Source organism: Heptranchias perlo, chromosome 25, assembly GCF_035084215.1.
Source record: "Heptranchias perlo isolate sHepPer1 chromosome 25, sHepPer1.hap1, whole genome shotgun sequence".
NCBI lineage: Eukaryota > Metazoa > Chordata > Chondrichthyes > Hexanchiformes > Hexanchidae > Heptranchias > Heptranchias perlo.
This window is the reverse complement of record NC_090349.1, coordinates 22325937-22343190: the sequence shown is the minus strand read 5'-3', so window position 1 is coordinate 22343190 and position 17254 is coordinate 22325937. Positions and strand designations below refer to the sequence as shown.

Sequence of the window (17254 nt, the reverse complement as noted above, 5' to 3'; positions counted from 1 at the left end):
CAATGAGTACGACACCTGTATAAATAATATTTGTCTGCTGTACAAAGGCATGTTGAACACATCAAAATGGATCAGAATGTTTGATTTTTGTAAAAAAAAAGGTGTCTGCCCTAGTCCTGGTGTTTAAGTATTTCCACAATAGTTTCTATGTCTGTTATTGCTGCTAGTTTGAAATGGAACTGTTGAAAGCAAAGTAAGTTGTTTGGAAAAGAGGGATTTTAAAGTAGGGTGTTGTTTGCAGTTGGTGACCTCATTAGTAACTTGAAAACTTGTTACCATTTTAACTGTTTCTATGCCACTCCTGTAGCTACATTTGAATAAATGTCTCCTGAAACAGGCAGTATGACCTGAGGTGTCTAGCTCCAAATTACAAAGCTACAAGTTTAGTCTTGGAGTTTTAGTCAATCAGTGGGTTTCAGCAAATCTTGATACAAGCCATCTCATCTGTGGAAAGGGATACAATGAAAAAGCCCAGTTATTAAAAATCTATCAGCAGACTCATTCCTACACTTGTTTATGTTAATCTACAAGTGTTTTCTTAGCAATTTGTAATTGTGTTAGTGAACCATCTTTAAAGGAGATGTTTGCTGATTGTTCTTCCAGGAAGCTCGTCTGCGGTTACCAATTCTAGCAGAAGAGCAACTTGTCATGGAGGCCATTAAACATAACCCTATGGTGGTTGTGTGTGGTGAGACAGGCAGTGGTAAAACTACACAAGTGCCCCAGTTCCTCTACGAAGCCGGATATGCCAGGTATAATGCACTTTATGCCCAAAAATGGAGTAGCTAGATGCTAGTTTGCATTAAAATGTATTTAATGTTCTTGAAGACAAAAGTATTTGTAAATGAAGTGTTTTTCCCATTTTGAATACTGATGAAAGATGTTTTGTTGCTGAACAGTCATCTAATTTTACTCTACAACGACCATACAATAGAAATTTATAGGAAACCCTTTTTTGCAGATCTAGTTGAGTGTCTGTACCCTGAAAACAGATTACAGCATTCAACACAAGAGTTTAACTGCAAATGCTGGAGTGGATGTGATGCTATTTCCTATTCCACTTGTGTCAGCTCTATGAAGTATTCTTTCAAATAAAGGGAGTTCCAAGATAAGTTTATGTAAAGGAATTCTTGAGGCACACGATTAATTGGATCGGTGCATTACTCCTAGTACGATTTACCATCACGCAGCATTGACGAGACATGTTATGGCTGGGTATCCGTAACCCAGCTCCCTTGCTCATGTCTGTTTCTGTTTGTAATATGGACTGAACTGTTCAGGATGCTTGGCCTTATTCAGAAAGCCTCTGGAGTTATGATTAGCCTAGATAATTATTCAAGTAATGAGGTTTGTTCTTAAGTCCAAACAACCCAGCCCCTCCCCCTTAGAAGCTGAGATCCCCGCTCCATGGCGCAGGTTTTATGCTGCCAGAATGTTTAGTTATTGAATTCAATCCACGCTTATCCCTAATTATTGCTTAGAAAAACATTATCTGAAATGTGAAACTATTTGGTGTTAAGCAGCAGACCATAAATATCTCTGGTTATTGTCCACAGTGGTGATGGAATCATTGGCATTACAGAGCCTAGGCGAGTAGCAGCTATAAGCATGTCCCAGCGAGTTGCAAAAGAAATGAATCTTTCAGACAGGTAAAAATGTTTCTTTCCTTATTGTGAACTGAAATGTGCTTGCACTTAAAAACAGAATGGGGGATGGGCGGGGGGGAAGTCAACTAATCCAGCGATGTTCAAGCTTTTGTCTTATTGGACCACATATGTGCTTACAATGCAGCCTTAGAGACAGTTATAAAGTTTAAATCCATGCTTGCATTAATTTGGATATATCTCAAGTTGCTGATGCCAACAGATCTTTTTTGATTTGGAATTTATCCACCAATGAGGCAACAGTATTAAAAAGCAGCTCTTTGCAAACCTTCAGGCCCACAAAGTTCAAACTATACAAACCAGCATATATGGACCTAGAAACCCTAATCCATAACTAGCCATGACTATAAAATGATTATTTATCCTTTGCAATCATGTATTATTTAAACTTTCTTGCTGGAATCACTTATCAACGAGTAAATTGTAGTCATTTTTAAAACTGGAAATCCAAATAATGTTCTCTGTTATTCAATAGCATGCACCTCTTAGGGGATAGGTGCAGACGATGCCCCAGGCCTTTTCTAGGCTTAGTCTCATGCCAGTTGCTAAGTTGTATGCAAGAGGGGTGTATGACTAAACTAATTTTTGGTTCCGTTTTCTCCCATCACTCTTGGAGATGTTGGCTGGTGCTGAATATGGTGTGGCTACCCTCTGATATATTTTGTAAATGACTGTTCTTTATGTGTGAGCTAGACAGTAGGTGTTGAAGCCTTGTTCTGTCTTCACCTGATATCCCCACTCACAGATTTTTTCAGTAAGGGTCATCTGTTGACAATCAGCTGATACTGTTGGGAACTATAGCAATGCTGAATGTTTCACTTGTTGGTTTTTAAAGGGTGGTTTCATATCAAATTCGCTATGAAGGAAATACAACTGAAAACACGAAAATAAAGTTTATGACAGATGGGGTACTTCTAAAAGAAGTACAGAGGGTGAGTGGAATTTCTTTACCTAATGTCTGAATTAGAAAAGCAACTGATTGCATTTTAAGAACTATTTTTCTTAATGTTTTTTCTGCAACCCCTGCTTTAGCATTGCTAAATTTAATACACCACAATGAATCCAGGACGCATGTCAGGGGTGCATCTGCCAGAGCACGGAATCTGAGTTTTCTGGTCGACTATCCTGTCTGTACAAAACCTCTGGTTCAATTCTGGGTTAGACTGCAGACTGAGAGCCAATGATGCATAGATGGGATGGTGTGAAGTTGCTCACCTTCATGTTGTTGTGATGTGAAGAAAATTGTGGATCACAGTTTTGAAAAAAACAAATTGATAAACGTATATGTGGATAATGTAATTAAAGTGCACTCATTGTAGCTTTTAATACTTTGCTACTGTTTGTAAAAATACAGTGTATTCATTAATGCCTAATTAAGAGCCTTTGAGAAATGTGTCTAAAAAGGCATTCTGAGTTACACACCTGAATTTGGTACTGTCTTGATATAGTATTGGGTTCTACTACAAGCTGCAGGTGTGGGAGTATGTAAACAGCCAAGTGAACTCCTGGGACTACACATCACAGCCTGCCTGGATTATGATAATGTGCGAACGACTGGCTGATTCTCTGTCTCACCACATTGTTATTTGGCACTTAAAAGGTGCGGGTGTATTGTATATAACAAACTCTTTCTGATTTTGTTGAATAAGAGGAACTTGTGTACCATTAAGTTAAGACTAGACTTTTGGTATTCATCAGTTTTGTGTCCATGTTGGCTTCAGTTCTTGCTAGAAATTGTTTTGTGAAAAATGATTTGAATCTTCCAGGATTTCTTGCTCACAAAATACAAAGTGATTGTTATAGATGAAGCTCATGAGCGGAGTGTGTACACTGACATTCTGATTGGCCTGCTATCTCGTATCGTTCCTCTTCGAGAGAAGGTAACAAGCATCGCTGGCTGTTATTAGTCTTTTATTTAGATGTGGTTAAATGTAACTTGTCGATAGTGACATTTTTGCTTCACCAGACTTCCAAAATAAAACAATAGAGCAGTTGAGATATCTCAAGGGAGCAGAATATTGACTCTTATGGATAGTCAGCAGTCCATTTATTTAATGATTTATTTATCTGTAGAATAATGAAGGGCCACTGAGTTGGTCACCAATTATGTACATACAAACCAAAGAACAAGAGAGAGCGCCACCATGCCGCACCATATAATGGTATGATGTGGTTAGCGTTTGTTATTCTTACCGTCCTCCCCATTGCATGTTACCAACCTCAGCCATGCTGTAATAGAGAGGCAGAAAGCAAATACCAGGCACTTCCTTACATGAAGGGAGGTACAATTACTCTGATGCGTCCTCCCAAACCCTAACAACCTTTGGCAACGATGTGGGAGAAAATTGCTTGTCCCTTTTTGCTGTCAGAATTATTTCTGGCATAGAGAAGCTACATTAGTGGAGAGGGGAAAATGCTTTTTAATATAAAATGCATCCCCCCCCCCCCCCCACCACACCTTTGTGATAAGTGCAGTCATGTGGCAGCGGAGTAGGAAGTTTACTGGCGATGAAAGATAATAGATACTGTGTGTAATATTTTGGATACAAAATTACAGAAAAGTATTCTGTATGTGCTGACATTTAGAATATATAGTTTACAGTATTCAATTATATCTGAAAATAGGGTTGAAAGACCTTGTATGCTTTATAATAGGTTAAGATATTGGAGAAACTTTACCAAATTAAACTGTAGCAGTTGGAATTTGTGTAACTCTGATTTTCATATCTGCTTTATCAACATAAAATTAGAGCCATGTTAGCTTTCCAAGTGGTTACTTTATGCTTATAATCCTTTGTCCATGTACTTATGGAATAAGCCCTAATAAATTGCTTGTTCCCAACAGAAAGGGCAGCCAATGAAGCTGATTATAATGTCTGCCACTCTACGTGTGGAGGATTTCACAGAAAACCAGAGACTCTTTCCAACTCCTCCCCCTGTTGTTAAGGTAACGTCACCATGTTAATGTACAGCAGAAAAGTTCACACTGGATATGTCACTTTACGAAGTATGTTGTAAGAAGACTACTCTCAGATTTTATGGCACACATGAGGGTTTTACTTGCATCTACTCACAATCTATATTGTCATTTTGTTGTACAGAAAAAAAGAATTTTCAAACTGAGTACAATGGGATAATCTAATAGTTCCTCTGATGATTCTTTAAGGTGGATGCCAGACAGTTTCCTGTCACTATTCACTTTAACAAGCGGACTCCACTTGATGATTACACAGGAGAGACTTTTAGGAAAGTCAGCAAAATCCATCGGATGTTACCTCCAGGTAAGTCCATTACCCTAACTGCCTTTCTTTCCTTTCACACGTTACTGTTTTCCATTAGATTTTAATTCCATCTTGGTGTTTGAAAGTTATTTTTTTGTAGAGGATGGCTAGAATTCTCTACGTCTCGGGCCATTTGTATGTTTGTATGTGTGCTCAACACTTAGACATCCAAATAAAATACATAGCTTTGCCATTTAAAACACGTTTTTTCACTTAAAATGGATTTGGTCACTTGTTTTAATTGTTTATAAAAAAAAAATCTAATTCTTTCAATACTTGAAAAGTCACTTTGCACAGGATTTGACCCTGAGTGTTAAATTAAAATATCTGACATGGTTTGGACTTTATCTAATTAGGATTAAATTTCTGTTGAATTTTTTTTTGAAAGTTATTACTTGTTGCTTAAGCATTTAAATGCATTCTTATGGAGTTTAATTTTGATTTGTGATTATTTATTTCCCTATAGGAGGTATCTTAGTGTTTCTGACAGGACAGGCCGAGGTGCATTCTATGTGCAGAAGGTTGAGAAGAGCCTTTCCGTACAGGCCTAACAGCACTGTAAAAGGTGAACAGTTTACACTGCAGAGCTCCATCAAACATCTGCTTTTAAATGCCATTGCATAATTTTTGTCAAATGTGTACAATTCAAATAGTGGCCAAATGTGTGTTGACCATTCTTGAAGGAGCCTTTCTTCACAACAGTTTAATTGAGATGTGACAATCTGAGCTATTTTAGCTATTTGGCAATATGCTCTGGGTAGCACAAAAATCTAGATCTTTCATTACTGTAAAGGGATGACAACCTTTAACATGTGGAATGTCATCAGTCTATTTATATGATATTGTCTGATGTTGTATATCCAATCACTTCAGAGCTTAAGTTTTCTGACCAGAAAAGTATTTGCTGAAAGCTTTTTGTTTCTGTTGGTTTCCAGAGGTAGGTGGGGGAGGAGAGAGATTTTTTTCTGCGTGCTATTTGTAGTAAAATCCTAAATGTGTTTGTAAAGGACATGTTCACAATTTTGCTACAAATAGTAAATTGAGGAAATACTCCAGAGTGTAAAAATGATTGGTTGCATGTACAGTATTTCAGTGGTGTCTTGGTTTTGACTACTATCAAATTGTGGTGCCCTCCCTGTTTAGGGGAGGCGTCTGTTGACTGTCCCAGTAGACTTTTCCAAATTCTAACGAGTAGATCTGACCATCTGCATCAAAACCCTTTCCTAAAATGTATACGGTATCTTCTGTCAGAGGACACATTTTTTGATTGTACAAAATGGTATGTTGTGTTGAGGAGAAGCCCTAGGTTTCTGACATTTCTTAAACATGTTATCAGATGTAAAGTGCTCATAATAGTTGTCTAGGCTAGATTTTAAAATTATTGCATGTAAACTGAAAAGAGAATGAATGGTCACATTGGTGCTGGAATTTTGAGTATAAAAATGCCCTCAACAAAGCATGAGTGGTCTACTCCAGAGTCTGATGACAATGGAAATTGGACATGACTCTTGGGGAGACCCATGCTACAGCTGAACAATAGAGTCCCAGTCTTTCTTTCATACTGTTTTTTTTCCTTCAAGTGATAGAAGCTGATGCTGCCACAGATGATTCAGTTGAAGCGATCAAGAGGTTTAAAAAGGCGAAACCGAAATCTGTATGTGTTCTGGTATTTATTTAAACATTAAATACAGTATTGATGTTCAGATTTTCAGACTATGTATCATCTTGCGATAACTACCAGTAAATTCAACTCCATTTCCCGATCGCAAGGATATGACAACAGAAGCTGCTAAGTTGAAGCTGTGTCTATGTTGCAGAACTAATTCGAGAAGGAAGTGCCTGAGGATTTTGGTGCTGTGGAATTTCCCCCTCCCCATTTATTTTATGGGGTGGATTCAACAGCAGCTGAAACAGTAGTTGTTTTTAGACAGCAATTCATCACTGCTCTGGTTGCTCTAACTGCCCAATACAGAAGCACAGGTTGAGCCATTCACCTTGACAGCAACTCAGAATCACACATTCCCATCTTCAGCAGCACTGTTCTCATTGCCTTCGGGGAGAGTGCTGCCCCTGGAGACACCTGCAGGAGGGATGATGAGCCTCCAGAAGCAGCATAAGTACCTAATTTATCTTGCTGCACTTTAAGGCGTCCTTTTTTTTTTCTCATTTAAGTTTTCTTTTTCACTGCAAATTTGAAGTGTTGGTTAGAGCTGTTTACATTTTTTAGTGTCCAAACTGGTTCTTGTCTTGTGCTGGGAGGCAGATAGAAGGATCTAATGCTTTCTTCTGCACAAGATGTTCACTGTTAATACTTAGTGGTAAAGTAGCAACACCAGATAGTGTTGCTGCAAGTCAAGAATTGGTTAGCAGTTTTTTTTTAAATTCTATTTTGTGAACCTTTGAATCAGTTTGAATTGCAAGTCAAATGTCAGTCTCACCCCATCTATTAACTCGTTGAAATGAGCAGTATCAGTTCATGATCGAAACAATTAGTATCATTTGGCAACTTGCAATGCAAACAGTATACTATTCTAGGATTGTCCAAGCTTTTTGTCCTTGTGTATCACTAGGTGCATACCGTGGAGCCTCATATCAAGTTTAAGTTAATGTTCCCAATAAATTGTATGTATTCTGAGCTACAGATACTACTGGTACTTGGTGTTCTGATTTAGGATTTAGTCATCAATAATTAACAGCTCTAAGAATAGGCCCACAGAATTCAAACAGCGAGCAAGAGTAAAAATAGAACTGTGTCTGGGCTTCGTGGATTGATGCGACCCACAGGCTGTAGTTTTGACACTGCTTTACCTAAAAAGTAACTCCAGTTTCTGTGATTTGGATGTCTCCAGGCATATATCCAATTGCTGCACAAGATAGTTTAAGGTTTGGAATCATTTCCATCCCTGTGGTTGGCTACCAGGTTGATTTGGGTTCCTGTGAAAGCTTTGGCCTCTCTGACAGAGTCATGATGTGATTGAGAGTCCTGTGTTCTTCAGCACTAACACTATAATAACTTGTGCTAACTTTTGCTTTTATTTCTGTCTGCAGAATTTACCAAAGATTAATCTTGATAATTACTCTGCAATGCCAGTGGATGAGGGAGATGAAGATCGAGAGGCAGGAATTGATGACTATGAAGTTGGCTCTGATATTGATCTGGATTTGGGGGATGGTGATGATTCTGAAGAAGGTACATGGTTCACGGACTTAGAGTTCTCCCCCCACCCCCACCTTCACACATTGGAACTAAACTACACATTTGGAAGAATATCATTGTTTTGTAAGATGGAGGATGGAAGATGAGACTAACCCAAATTTGGATAACATCGCCATGTTTATAATCAGATTCAAGTACTATTTTACTGAATGCACTGGAACATTGTATGGTTGTCATTTTGGGATTATAATTTTTGAATTGTTCAAGGGGCATAAAATTGGGGTTTAAAATGAAGTTGTTTTCCTTTAGTAGAAGTATGTGGTAGTTATAAAATCAACCGTTGATATATCTTTTTCTTGTATACACAGTTGAGAAGTCCGATCCTTCTATTCCACTGTATGTTCTTCCACTTTATTCATTGCTGGCAGCAGAAAAACAAGCAAAGGTGAGCTTCCTTCACCCTGATCTGAGGTTTAAATGCTGCGTTTTGGGGTGATAGAAAAACATACATATGCACAAACTTTGCAGCTACTTTGACTTACTACGGTATATTTTCTTTTATTCATTCATGGGATGTGGGCGTCGCTGGCAAGGCCAGCATTTATTGCCCATCCCTAATTGCCCTTGAGAAGGTGATGGTGAGCCGCCTTCTTGAACTGCTGCAGTCCATGTGGTGATGGTTCTCCCACAGTGCTGTTAGGTAGGGAGTTCCAGGATTTTGACCCAACGACGATGAAGGAACGGCGATGTATGTTCAAGTCAGGATGGTGTGTGACTTGGAGGGGAACGTGCAGGTGGTGGTGTTCCTATGTGCCTGCTGCCTTTGGTGATAGAGATCGCGGGTTTGGGAGGTGCTGTCGAAGAAGCCTTGGCGAGTTGCTGCAGTGCGTCTTGTAGATGGCACACGCTTCAGCCACGGTTCGCCGGTGGTGAAGGGAGTGAATATTTAAGGTGGTGGATGGGGTCCCAATTAAACGGGCTGCTTTGTCCTGGATGACGTCGAGCTTCTTGCGTGTTGGAGCTGTACTCATCCAGGCAAGTGGAGAGTATTCCATCACACTCCTGACTTGTGCCTTGTAGATGGTGGAAAGGCTTTGGGGAATCAGGAGGTGTCACTCACAGTAGAATACCCAGGCTCTGACCTGTTCTTGTAGTCACAGTATTTATGTGGCTGGTCCAGTTAAGTTTCTGGTTAATGGTGACCCCCAGGATGTTGATGGTGGGGGATTCGGCGATGGTAATACTGTTGAATGTCAAGGGGAGTTGGTTAGACTCTCTCTCGTTGGCGATGGTCATTGCCTGGCACGTGTGTGGTGCGAATGTTACTTGCCACTTATCAGCCCAAGCCTGGATGTTGTCTAGGTCTTGCTGCATGCGGGCATGGACTGCTTCATTGTCTGAGTGGTTGCGAATGGAACTGAACACTGTGCAATCATCAGCAAATATCCCCATTTCTGACCTTATGATGGAGGGAAGGTCATTGACGAAGCAGCTGAAGATGTTGGGCCTAGGACACTCCTGAAGCGACGTCCTAGGGCTGAGACGATTGGCCTCCAACAACCACTGCCATCTTCCTTTGTGCCAGCTATGACTCCAGCCACTGGAGAGTTTTCCCCCTGATTCCCATTGACTTCAATTTTCTAGGGCTCCTTGATGCCACACTTGGTCAAATGCTGCCTTGATGTCAAGGGCAGTCACTCTCACTTCACCTCTAGAATTCAACTCTTTTGTCCATGTTTGGACCAAGGCTGTAATGGGATCTGGAGCCCAGTGGTCCTGGTGGAACCCAAACTAAGCACTGATGATGTCGTTTCTGTGTAATATCAATCATGGAAGTTTTGAAAACTTTAGTATCTGTATAAGAATTTAATTAAAATTTGGAATGTTAGCTTTTTTCGCTGATTTCATACACTACTCGCTAACTGAATTGAAAAAATTATGTAGCATTTTGACTTGAGTTTTAAATTTTCAATTTAAGTTTTATGTGGAAAAAGTAAACATATGTAGTCTGTAAATACTTAATGTCTCTATGTGCCCCATGGTGCTTGGTGTAAAACCAGTCCGGGCAATCATTGCCAATGTTGGACTCGTCTATGGAACGCAGGAGTTCCCCTTTAAGCTGAGCAATAGGATCTATGCTGCATTCCTCCACTAGCTAACATTGAGTTCTGTACGCTGTAGTTATATATACATTCTGACTGGAACGGTCAGTTTATCTGTAAACTAGGCCCTGTATGGTTTTGGTGGCTTTTCTGCAAACCAACAGCAAATTTGATGAGGGCAGTAGCAGTTCATAAATGTCTCATTTTTGCTTGTTGTCTACACTCTATAGTGTAGGCTACTGTTGATTTCAACAAGCTGGTAGAGTGCCAGCATGATAATTTTGAAATAAACAATACTGAAAATTTGAGACTAACCCAGTGGTTTTTAAAATTTTCCATAATGAGGGAACCTTTGCAAGTAAACAAACACTGAATTCTCAAGACAATGTGCCTATAGCAAACTAGATACTTGGTCCTAGGTGGAGAGAAATCAGACAATCGCAGACCCCCCTCTTTCCAAGGATCCCGTTATGGACTCCCCAGGGTCCACTAACCGCAATTTGAAAACCTATGGATTAATCTATTTCTGTACAAAATAAAATTCAAATTACAGTACTTAAAAAAATGGAAGGAAATTATAAACCAGTATTCTGAAATTGCTAATTCTCTATTATTTAGGTATTTCGTCCACCTCCAAATGGCGCACGGTTGTGTGTGGTTGCAACCAACGTAGCTGAAACCTCTCTCACTATCCCAAACATTAAATATGTGGTGGAATGTGGAAAGGTGAAGAAACGCTTTTATGATAAAGTTACTGGAGTCTCGTCATTCAAAATTACCTGGATCTCTCAGGCTTCGGCCAATCAAAGAGCAGGTCGTGCTGGTCGCACAGAGCCGGGTCACTGTTACAGGTCAGTAACTAGACTTAACAGTAAATAATAACCATCCTTAAAGCTAGACCAGCACAGTGGGTCAATATCCTGTTCGCTGGGGTGAAACGGGCGGTTTTGAGCCCATATCTGGAATTCTGCACCTGGTGTGTTCCTAATCTCTCGGAGGTCGAGTACTTTCCCACCGCTGCCAGGAGGGGCAGTTGTCGAGATGATCTCCCATGTGTCGGGAGCATTGTTCCTAATAGATGATTCGGCTATGCATTAGCAGAGATCTTGGGAGCTGGCAGTTACAGAATGTTGTTGAGCACCGGGTGAACCTATAAAAGGGAGAAAAATGTGTTTTTTTTAAATATAGAAAACATGTTGAGTAGTTCTTGTTTCAAAGTAACATTTTACCCATTTTTTATATGAACAAAGTTTTTGAACAAATCGAATGGCTGGCACATTCACTAATGTATTTCAGCCACTGGAGAATGCTGTATGTTTACACATTTTGTATGGAGTCTTTAGTGGCAGAAACTGAAGTATTGAAGCTGTGGTAGGATCCTAGCAAAATCCTTATGTTTTTGCCGTATAGCCTTAATGTTGTAACAGGTCTGATCTTGGACCTGAAACCTTGTAAAAGTCTTTCCAATCTCAATTGAAGAGGATAGGTTATCGCTTCCAGAACAATGAGCTTTTTTGGATTCTCAGCTCCCAGAATGGAGCCACATCACAGGGAGCGTGGCCCTGAAAGTCCTAATTCTCTAGCCCATGTTTCCTGCGAGTGTGCTCCTTGCTGGAAGTTCAGGAGCGTGCTATCACCCCAATAGATTTATTTTAACAGTCTGTGCATTGATGCAGTAAGGTGAATACTTAAATCTAACAAATTGCTCTTAAAAAAAAATGAACGCCGGTCTCAGAATATAGTATTATTGAATGCTGTGTGTCGATTCAGTGATGGAGAGTACTACCCCAGTCTATTGAATTTATTGTCAAACCTGCAACATTTGAATATGTGAAATGTGGTGTTTGTGTGCAGGCTATACTCCTCAGCTGTTTTTGCTGACTTTGAGAAATTCTCTGCAGCTGAGATCACAAGGCGGCCTGTGGATGACCTTGTTCTGCAGATGAAAGACTTGAACATTGAAAAGGTATGTTTGCAGGAGAAGTATTTTCCTTGTTTCACTGCACACAGATCTTGTAATTGAGTTTTAGTTCAGAGTGAGTACATATCCAGTATTAAATAATTCAGGAGGTAAAAGGTCATCAATACTGTTATGCTCATGAAAGATGCACAATTAATTTGATTCTTTATGGCACAGGTAATCAATTTTCCATTCCCAACATCTCCATCGATAGAGTCGCTGATAGCTGCTGAGGAACTGCTCATTTCTCTTGGCGCTTTGGAGGAGCCACCAAAGCACGGAAGGTAAGAGCAGGACTGGGCTGCTTCTAATTCACGTTTTCAAGTAGTATTGCTCATTTTAAAAAATTCTTTCTTTATATTTTAAATTGCCTAAAGCCATGTGCAATTCAGTTATGAACTTATTGCAGAGGTTATTGTCTGTTCTTTCAGGTTTAAGGAATTAGAACGGGCAAAGCTGACCTGTCCTATAACACCCCTGGGTAGAGCTATGGCGTCCTTTCCTGTGGCACCTCGATATGCAAAGATGCTTGCCTTAAGCAAGCAACATGACTGTATGTCATATGTTATTATAATAGTTTCTGCTATGACTGTAAGAGAGCTGTTTGAGCAGTTTGAGAGGTAAGGTTGCCTTTCATATTTAAGATCACAGCACAGTGGAATTTTAATTATCTGTCCTTTGATTATCTGTGAATTTTCATGGAGAATGGGAGACTAGTGGGAGTCTGAATTACAGCATTTATGTTTTATTTCAGAGCAGCAATAACAGCTGGCTGCAACAGTTGATCTAGTGGCTCACAGCTCCCCATGCACCCACCCACTGTTTCAGCCATGACTTGAGACTGGTCCAGGACAACTGACAGACAAGCACCCTCCAATGCTGAATACAGACCTCCACCTACAGACTGAGCACTAAACACATGTGCACTCGCCTCCAGCGATCCCGTTGACAGTCTCTGGAGCCCTGATCTTAATGAAACTACAGACTTAAAAAATCAATACAGTGATGCCTGTTTAAACCCTCTCCTGTCCTTATGATAAACACGTTTAAACAGGCAGGCTCTGAATTGATTTTAAAATTAGCAGCTCTGCTGAGATCATTGCACTGGAGACTGCCAACCAGATGACTTAAGGTTAACATATACGGACTTTAGCGCTCACCACTGTACCTGAGGGTAAGATAAGGGAGGGTGTCCCTGATTGGCAGATCGGTGAGGATTTGTATACCAGCAGATGAGCTGTTGCGGTGCCAGCTGATTCTGAGAGAATTTAAGGTGGTAGGTGGGGAAAGGCAGAGCAAACAACAATGCACAGTATTGTGGGGGTTCACAATGATCAGCTGGGGCCCTTTCCGTTGTGACAAATAATCAAGATTCCATAATGCATGTTTAAGTATTCTGAAAATCGTTACCCAGTATGCGAATATGAAATTGTTAATTTCTTGAACTAGTTCATTCCATACTGCTTCCACTTTTGTGAACTTGGCTGTAGTTTGTTCTGGAATGCACTATGCTTCACCATTGCTGTGATCACAGTTCTAAATCTACTGTAATTGTCCTTCAAAGTTGGTTTTCATATATTCTACAGTAGTTTTGAAAGCACGCTGACTGATCCTATGAATTGATCTAAATAAAATTGAAGCATTAATGCTGATTGTTGAAGTGTTTAGCATTTGTTTGCATAATGATATTTAAATAATGTCAAATAGAAAATGTATAATTAGATTTAGAAATTGTAAAGGGTGTTACTTGAACAAGGTACTGGAGTCCATTGCTGCATATGGACCCTCAAGTTCCCTTTTAACTTAACAGTAAAGCCTACAGTTTTCATCTAGAGGTTTAAATGTTTCTTTTCTCACTAAATGCTGAAACAATCAAATTAACATGTTGTATGATGACCCTGCTTTCTGTTTTGCGTGCTATGTTACTATTTTTATTTTTAAAAACTTTTGTCAAACATTTTTGACTTGCTGTTTGCAGACCAGCCATCAGTGATGAGGAGACAGAAAAGCTGAGAAGGAAAAAGGCCAGAGTCACTCAAATGCGGTGGACCTGGGCTGGACAGGGTCCATCTCTTAAACTTGGAGACGTCATGGTCATGCTTGGTACTGAGAATTATTTAAATAGCTGGAAGCTAAAATCTCTTGACTTGTGGTTTTGTGTCAGACTCTCAAGCAATGTGACCTCCTCCCGATATCCCCACCCTCACAGAAGCTAGTCTTCAGCCAATTTGATTCACACCACGTGATATCAAGAAACTGCTGAGTGCACTGGATACAACAAAGGCTATAGGCCCCGACAACATCCCGGCTGTAGTGCTGAAGACTTGTGCTCCAGAACTAGCCGTGCCTCTAGCCAAACTGTTCCAGTACAGCTACAACACTGATATCTACCCAACAATGTGGAAAATTGCTCAGGTATGTCCTGTCCACAAAAAGCAGGACAAATCCAATCCAGCCGATTACTGCCCCATCTATCCACTTTCAATCATCAACAAAGTGATGGAAAGTGTCGTCGACAGTGCTATCAAGCTGCACTTGCTCACCAATAACCTGCTCACCGATGCTCAGTTTGGATTCTGCCAGCATCACTCGGCTCCAGACCTCATTACAGCCTTGGTCCAAACATGGACAAAAGAGCTGAATTCCAGAGGTGAGGTGAGAGTGACTGCCCTTGACACAAGGCAGCATTTGATCGAGGGTGGCACCAAGGAGCCCTAGTAAAATTGAAGTCAGTGGAATCGGGTGGAAAACTCTCCAGTGGCTGGAGTCATACCTAGCACAAAGGAAGGTGGTAGTGGTTGTTGGAGGCCAGTCATCTCAGTCCCAGGACATTGCTGCAGGAGTTCCTCAGGGCAGTGTCCTCGGCCCAACCATCTTCAGCTGCTTTATCAATGACCTTTCCTCCATCATAAGGTCAGAAATGGGGATGTTCGCTGATGATTGCACAGTGTTCAGCTCCATACGCAACCCCTCAGATAATGAAGCAGTCCGAGCCCGTATGCAGCAAAACCTGGACAACATCCGGGCTTGGGCTCATAAGTGGCAAGTAACATTTGCGCCAGACAAGTGCCAGGCAATGACCATCTCCAACAAGAGAGAGTCTAACCACCTCCCCATGACATCCAATGGCATTACCATTGCCGAATCCCCCACCAACAACATCCAATGGGTCACCATTGACCAGAAACTTAACTGGACCAGTCACACACATACTGTGGCTACAGGAGCAGGTCAGAGGCTGGGTATTCTGTAGTGAGTGACTCACCTCCTGACTCCCCAAAGCCTTTCCACCATCTACAAGGCTCAAGTCAGGATTGTGATGGAATACTCTCCACTTGCCTGGATGAATGCAGCTCCAACAACACTCAAGAAGCTTGACACCATCCAGGACACAGTTGCCTGCTTGATTGGCACCCCATCCACCACCCTAAACATTCACTCCCTTCATCACCCGTGCGCCGTGGCTGCAGTGTGTACTGTCTACGGGATGCACTGCAGCAACTCGCCAAGGTTTCTTCAACAGCACCCCCCCCCCCCCAAACCCGTGACCTCTACCACATAGAAAGACAAGGGCAGCAGGCACATAGGAACAAAACCACCTGCATGTTCCCCTCCAAGTCGCACACCATCCCGACTTGGAAATTTATCGCCGTTCCTTCATCGTCCCTGGGTCAAAATCCTGGAACTCCCTACCGATCAGTACTGTGGGAGAACCTTCACCCCACGGACTACAGCGGTTCAAGAAGGTGGCTCACCACCACCTTCTCGAGGGCAATTAGGGATGGGCAATAAATGCTGGCCTTTCCAATGACGGCCACGTCCTACGAACGAATAAAAAAAAACATGAGTTCAACTCTGTCCCAAGTGATAATTGTGCTTAGGCTCCCATTTTGTGCAAAGGCAATAGTTTGAGGACTACCCAAGAGTAGAGCCCTCCACCCAAAGGGATGGAACAGATACCCGCAGACAGTGGAGTGGTTGTTCTACTTCAGAGAAGTGCATAAGCTCAGGTCATTAATGAGTCTCGGTGGGAAGTAGTTTTATGGACTCTAAAGGGGGAAAATATGGGTATTGGAATGTAACATTATATTCTTAGTGCTGTTTGCAGCAGCCCCATTCTTTCTCCCCTCCCACCTGTCCTCTAAGACCAGCCTTAAAACTCATCTCTTTAACCAAGCTTTTAGTCACCTCTCCTCATATCTCCTTTGGCATGATGTCGATTTTTGTCTAATTTTGCTTCTGTGAAACACCTTCAGACCTTTTACTATGTTAAAGGAGCTATATAAATGCAAGTTGTTCTGTGATCTCCACTCAGCCAATATGTTAGTGGGGTGCTACAATTGTTTTCATTGTTCTTGGGCAACAAAGGAGATTAAAAATCAAGCAGAGTTACTATTTCTGACAACTATCCAATGACACCTGTTGACGATGCACACAGGTAAATGTCAGGTCTTGACGGATTCAGGCTGTAATTGGAGCTCATGGTAACATCTAACAGTTTCTGTCCAGGTGTGTGTATGTAAAATGGGCCAGTAGTTTGTTGGATAAGATATCACAGCACCAATATCCATGGAACTAACCCAGCCATCTTCAGGAAAGGAGGGACAAGGAGAAAAATGTTACTTGTCGCACTTTTTAGGATAACTGTATTGACTTAATGTTCAAGATGGAAAGGGTTGAAACAAAGCCAAATGACTTAATTTCACAGTTTTAAAAATACTTCCAAACATAAAGAACTGAGTAGTGATTGATTTTAAAAATTCTAGGATAAATGTTGTATATGAAATGGCAAAAATAGTGATTGTATTATGACACAACCTTTAAAAATGGCAAACAGCTACATTTTTTAATGCACATATCCATTGCTATTTAAGTAATTACCTTTCTTTATTTCTGCACATTGCTGACCATTCAGGTGCTGTTGGTGCTAGTGAGTATGCAGGATGTACCCCCAGCTTCTGTACAGAAAATGGACTTCGGCATAAGGCGATGGTTGAAATCAGACGATTGCGAGGGCAGCTAACTAACGTTGGTAAGAATTGATGTAGACCATTGGACCAAACTATAATTTTGAGCAATAGAAGAACGTT

At 40.9% G+C, this 17254-nt stretch overlaps 1 protein-coding gene across 2 annotated transcripts in view; it reads left to right on the top strand.

Annotated features, from left to right (window-relative positions):
- The window catches only part of dhx37 (DEAH (Asp-Glu-Ala-His) box polypeptide 37), a 41871-nt gene that overhangs the window by 10855 nt on the left and 13762 nt on the right, over positions 1-17254 (top strand). Inside the window, exons 5-20 of one of the 2 annotated variants that reach the window (XM_068005751.1) lie at positions 604-752; positions 1557-1649; positions 2500-2596; positions 3431-3544; positions 4510-4611; positions 4831-4945; positions 5412-5510; positions 6532-6599; positions 7994-8135; positions 8471-8547; positions 10823-11055; positions 12059-12170; positions 12342-12448; positions 12596-12784; positions 14143-14267; positions 17080-17196. In XM_068005751.1, coding sequence (XP_067861852.1) covers positions 604-752; positions 1557-1649; positions 2500-2596; positions 3431-3544; positions 4510-4611; positions 4831-4945; positions 5412-5510; positions 6532-6599; positions 7994-8135; positions 8471-8547; positions 10823-11055; positions 12059-12170; positions 12342-12448; positions 12596-12784; positions 14143-14267; positions 17080-17196 — 1939 coding nt within the window. Of the gene's footprint in view, positions 1-603; positions 753-1556; positions 1650-2499; positions 2597-3430; positions 3545-4509; positions 4612-4830; positions 4946-5411; positions 5511-6525; positions 6600-7993; positions 8136-8470; positions 8548-10822; positions 11056-12058; positions 12171-12341; positions 12449-12595; positions 12785-14142; positions 14268-17079; positions 17197-17254 lie in introns of both variants that reach the window. The other variant, XM_068005750.1, reaches the window with a different exon arrangement.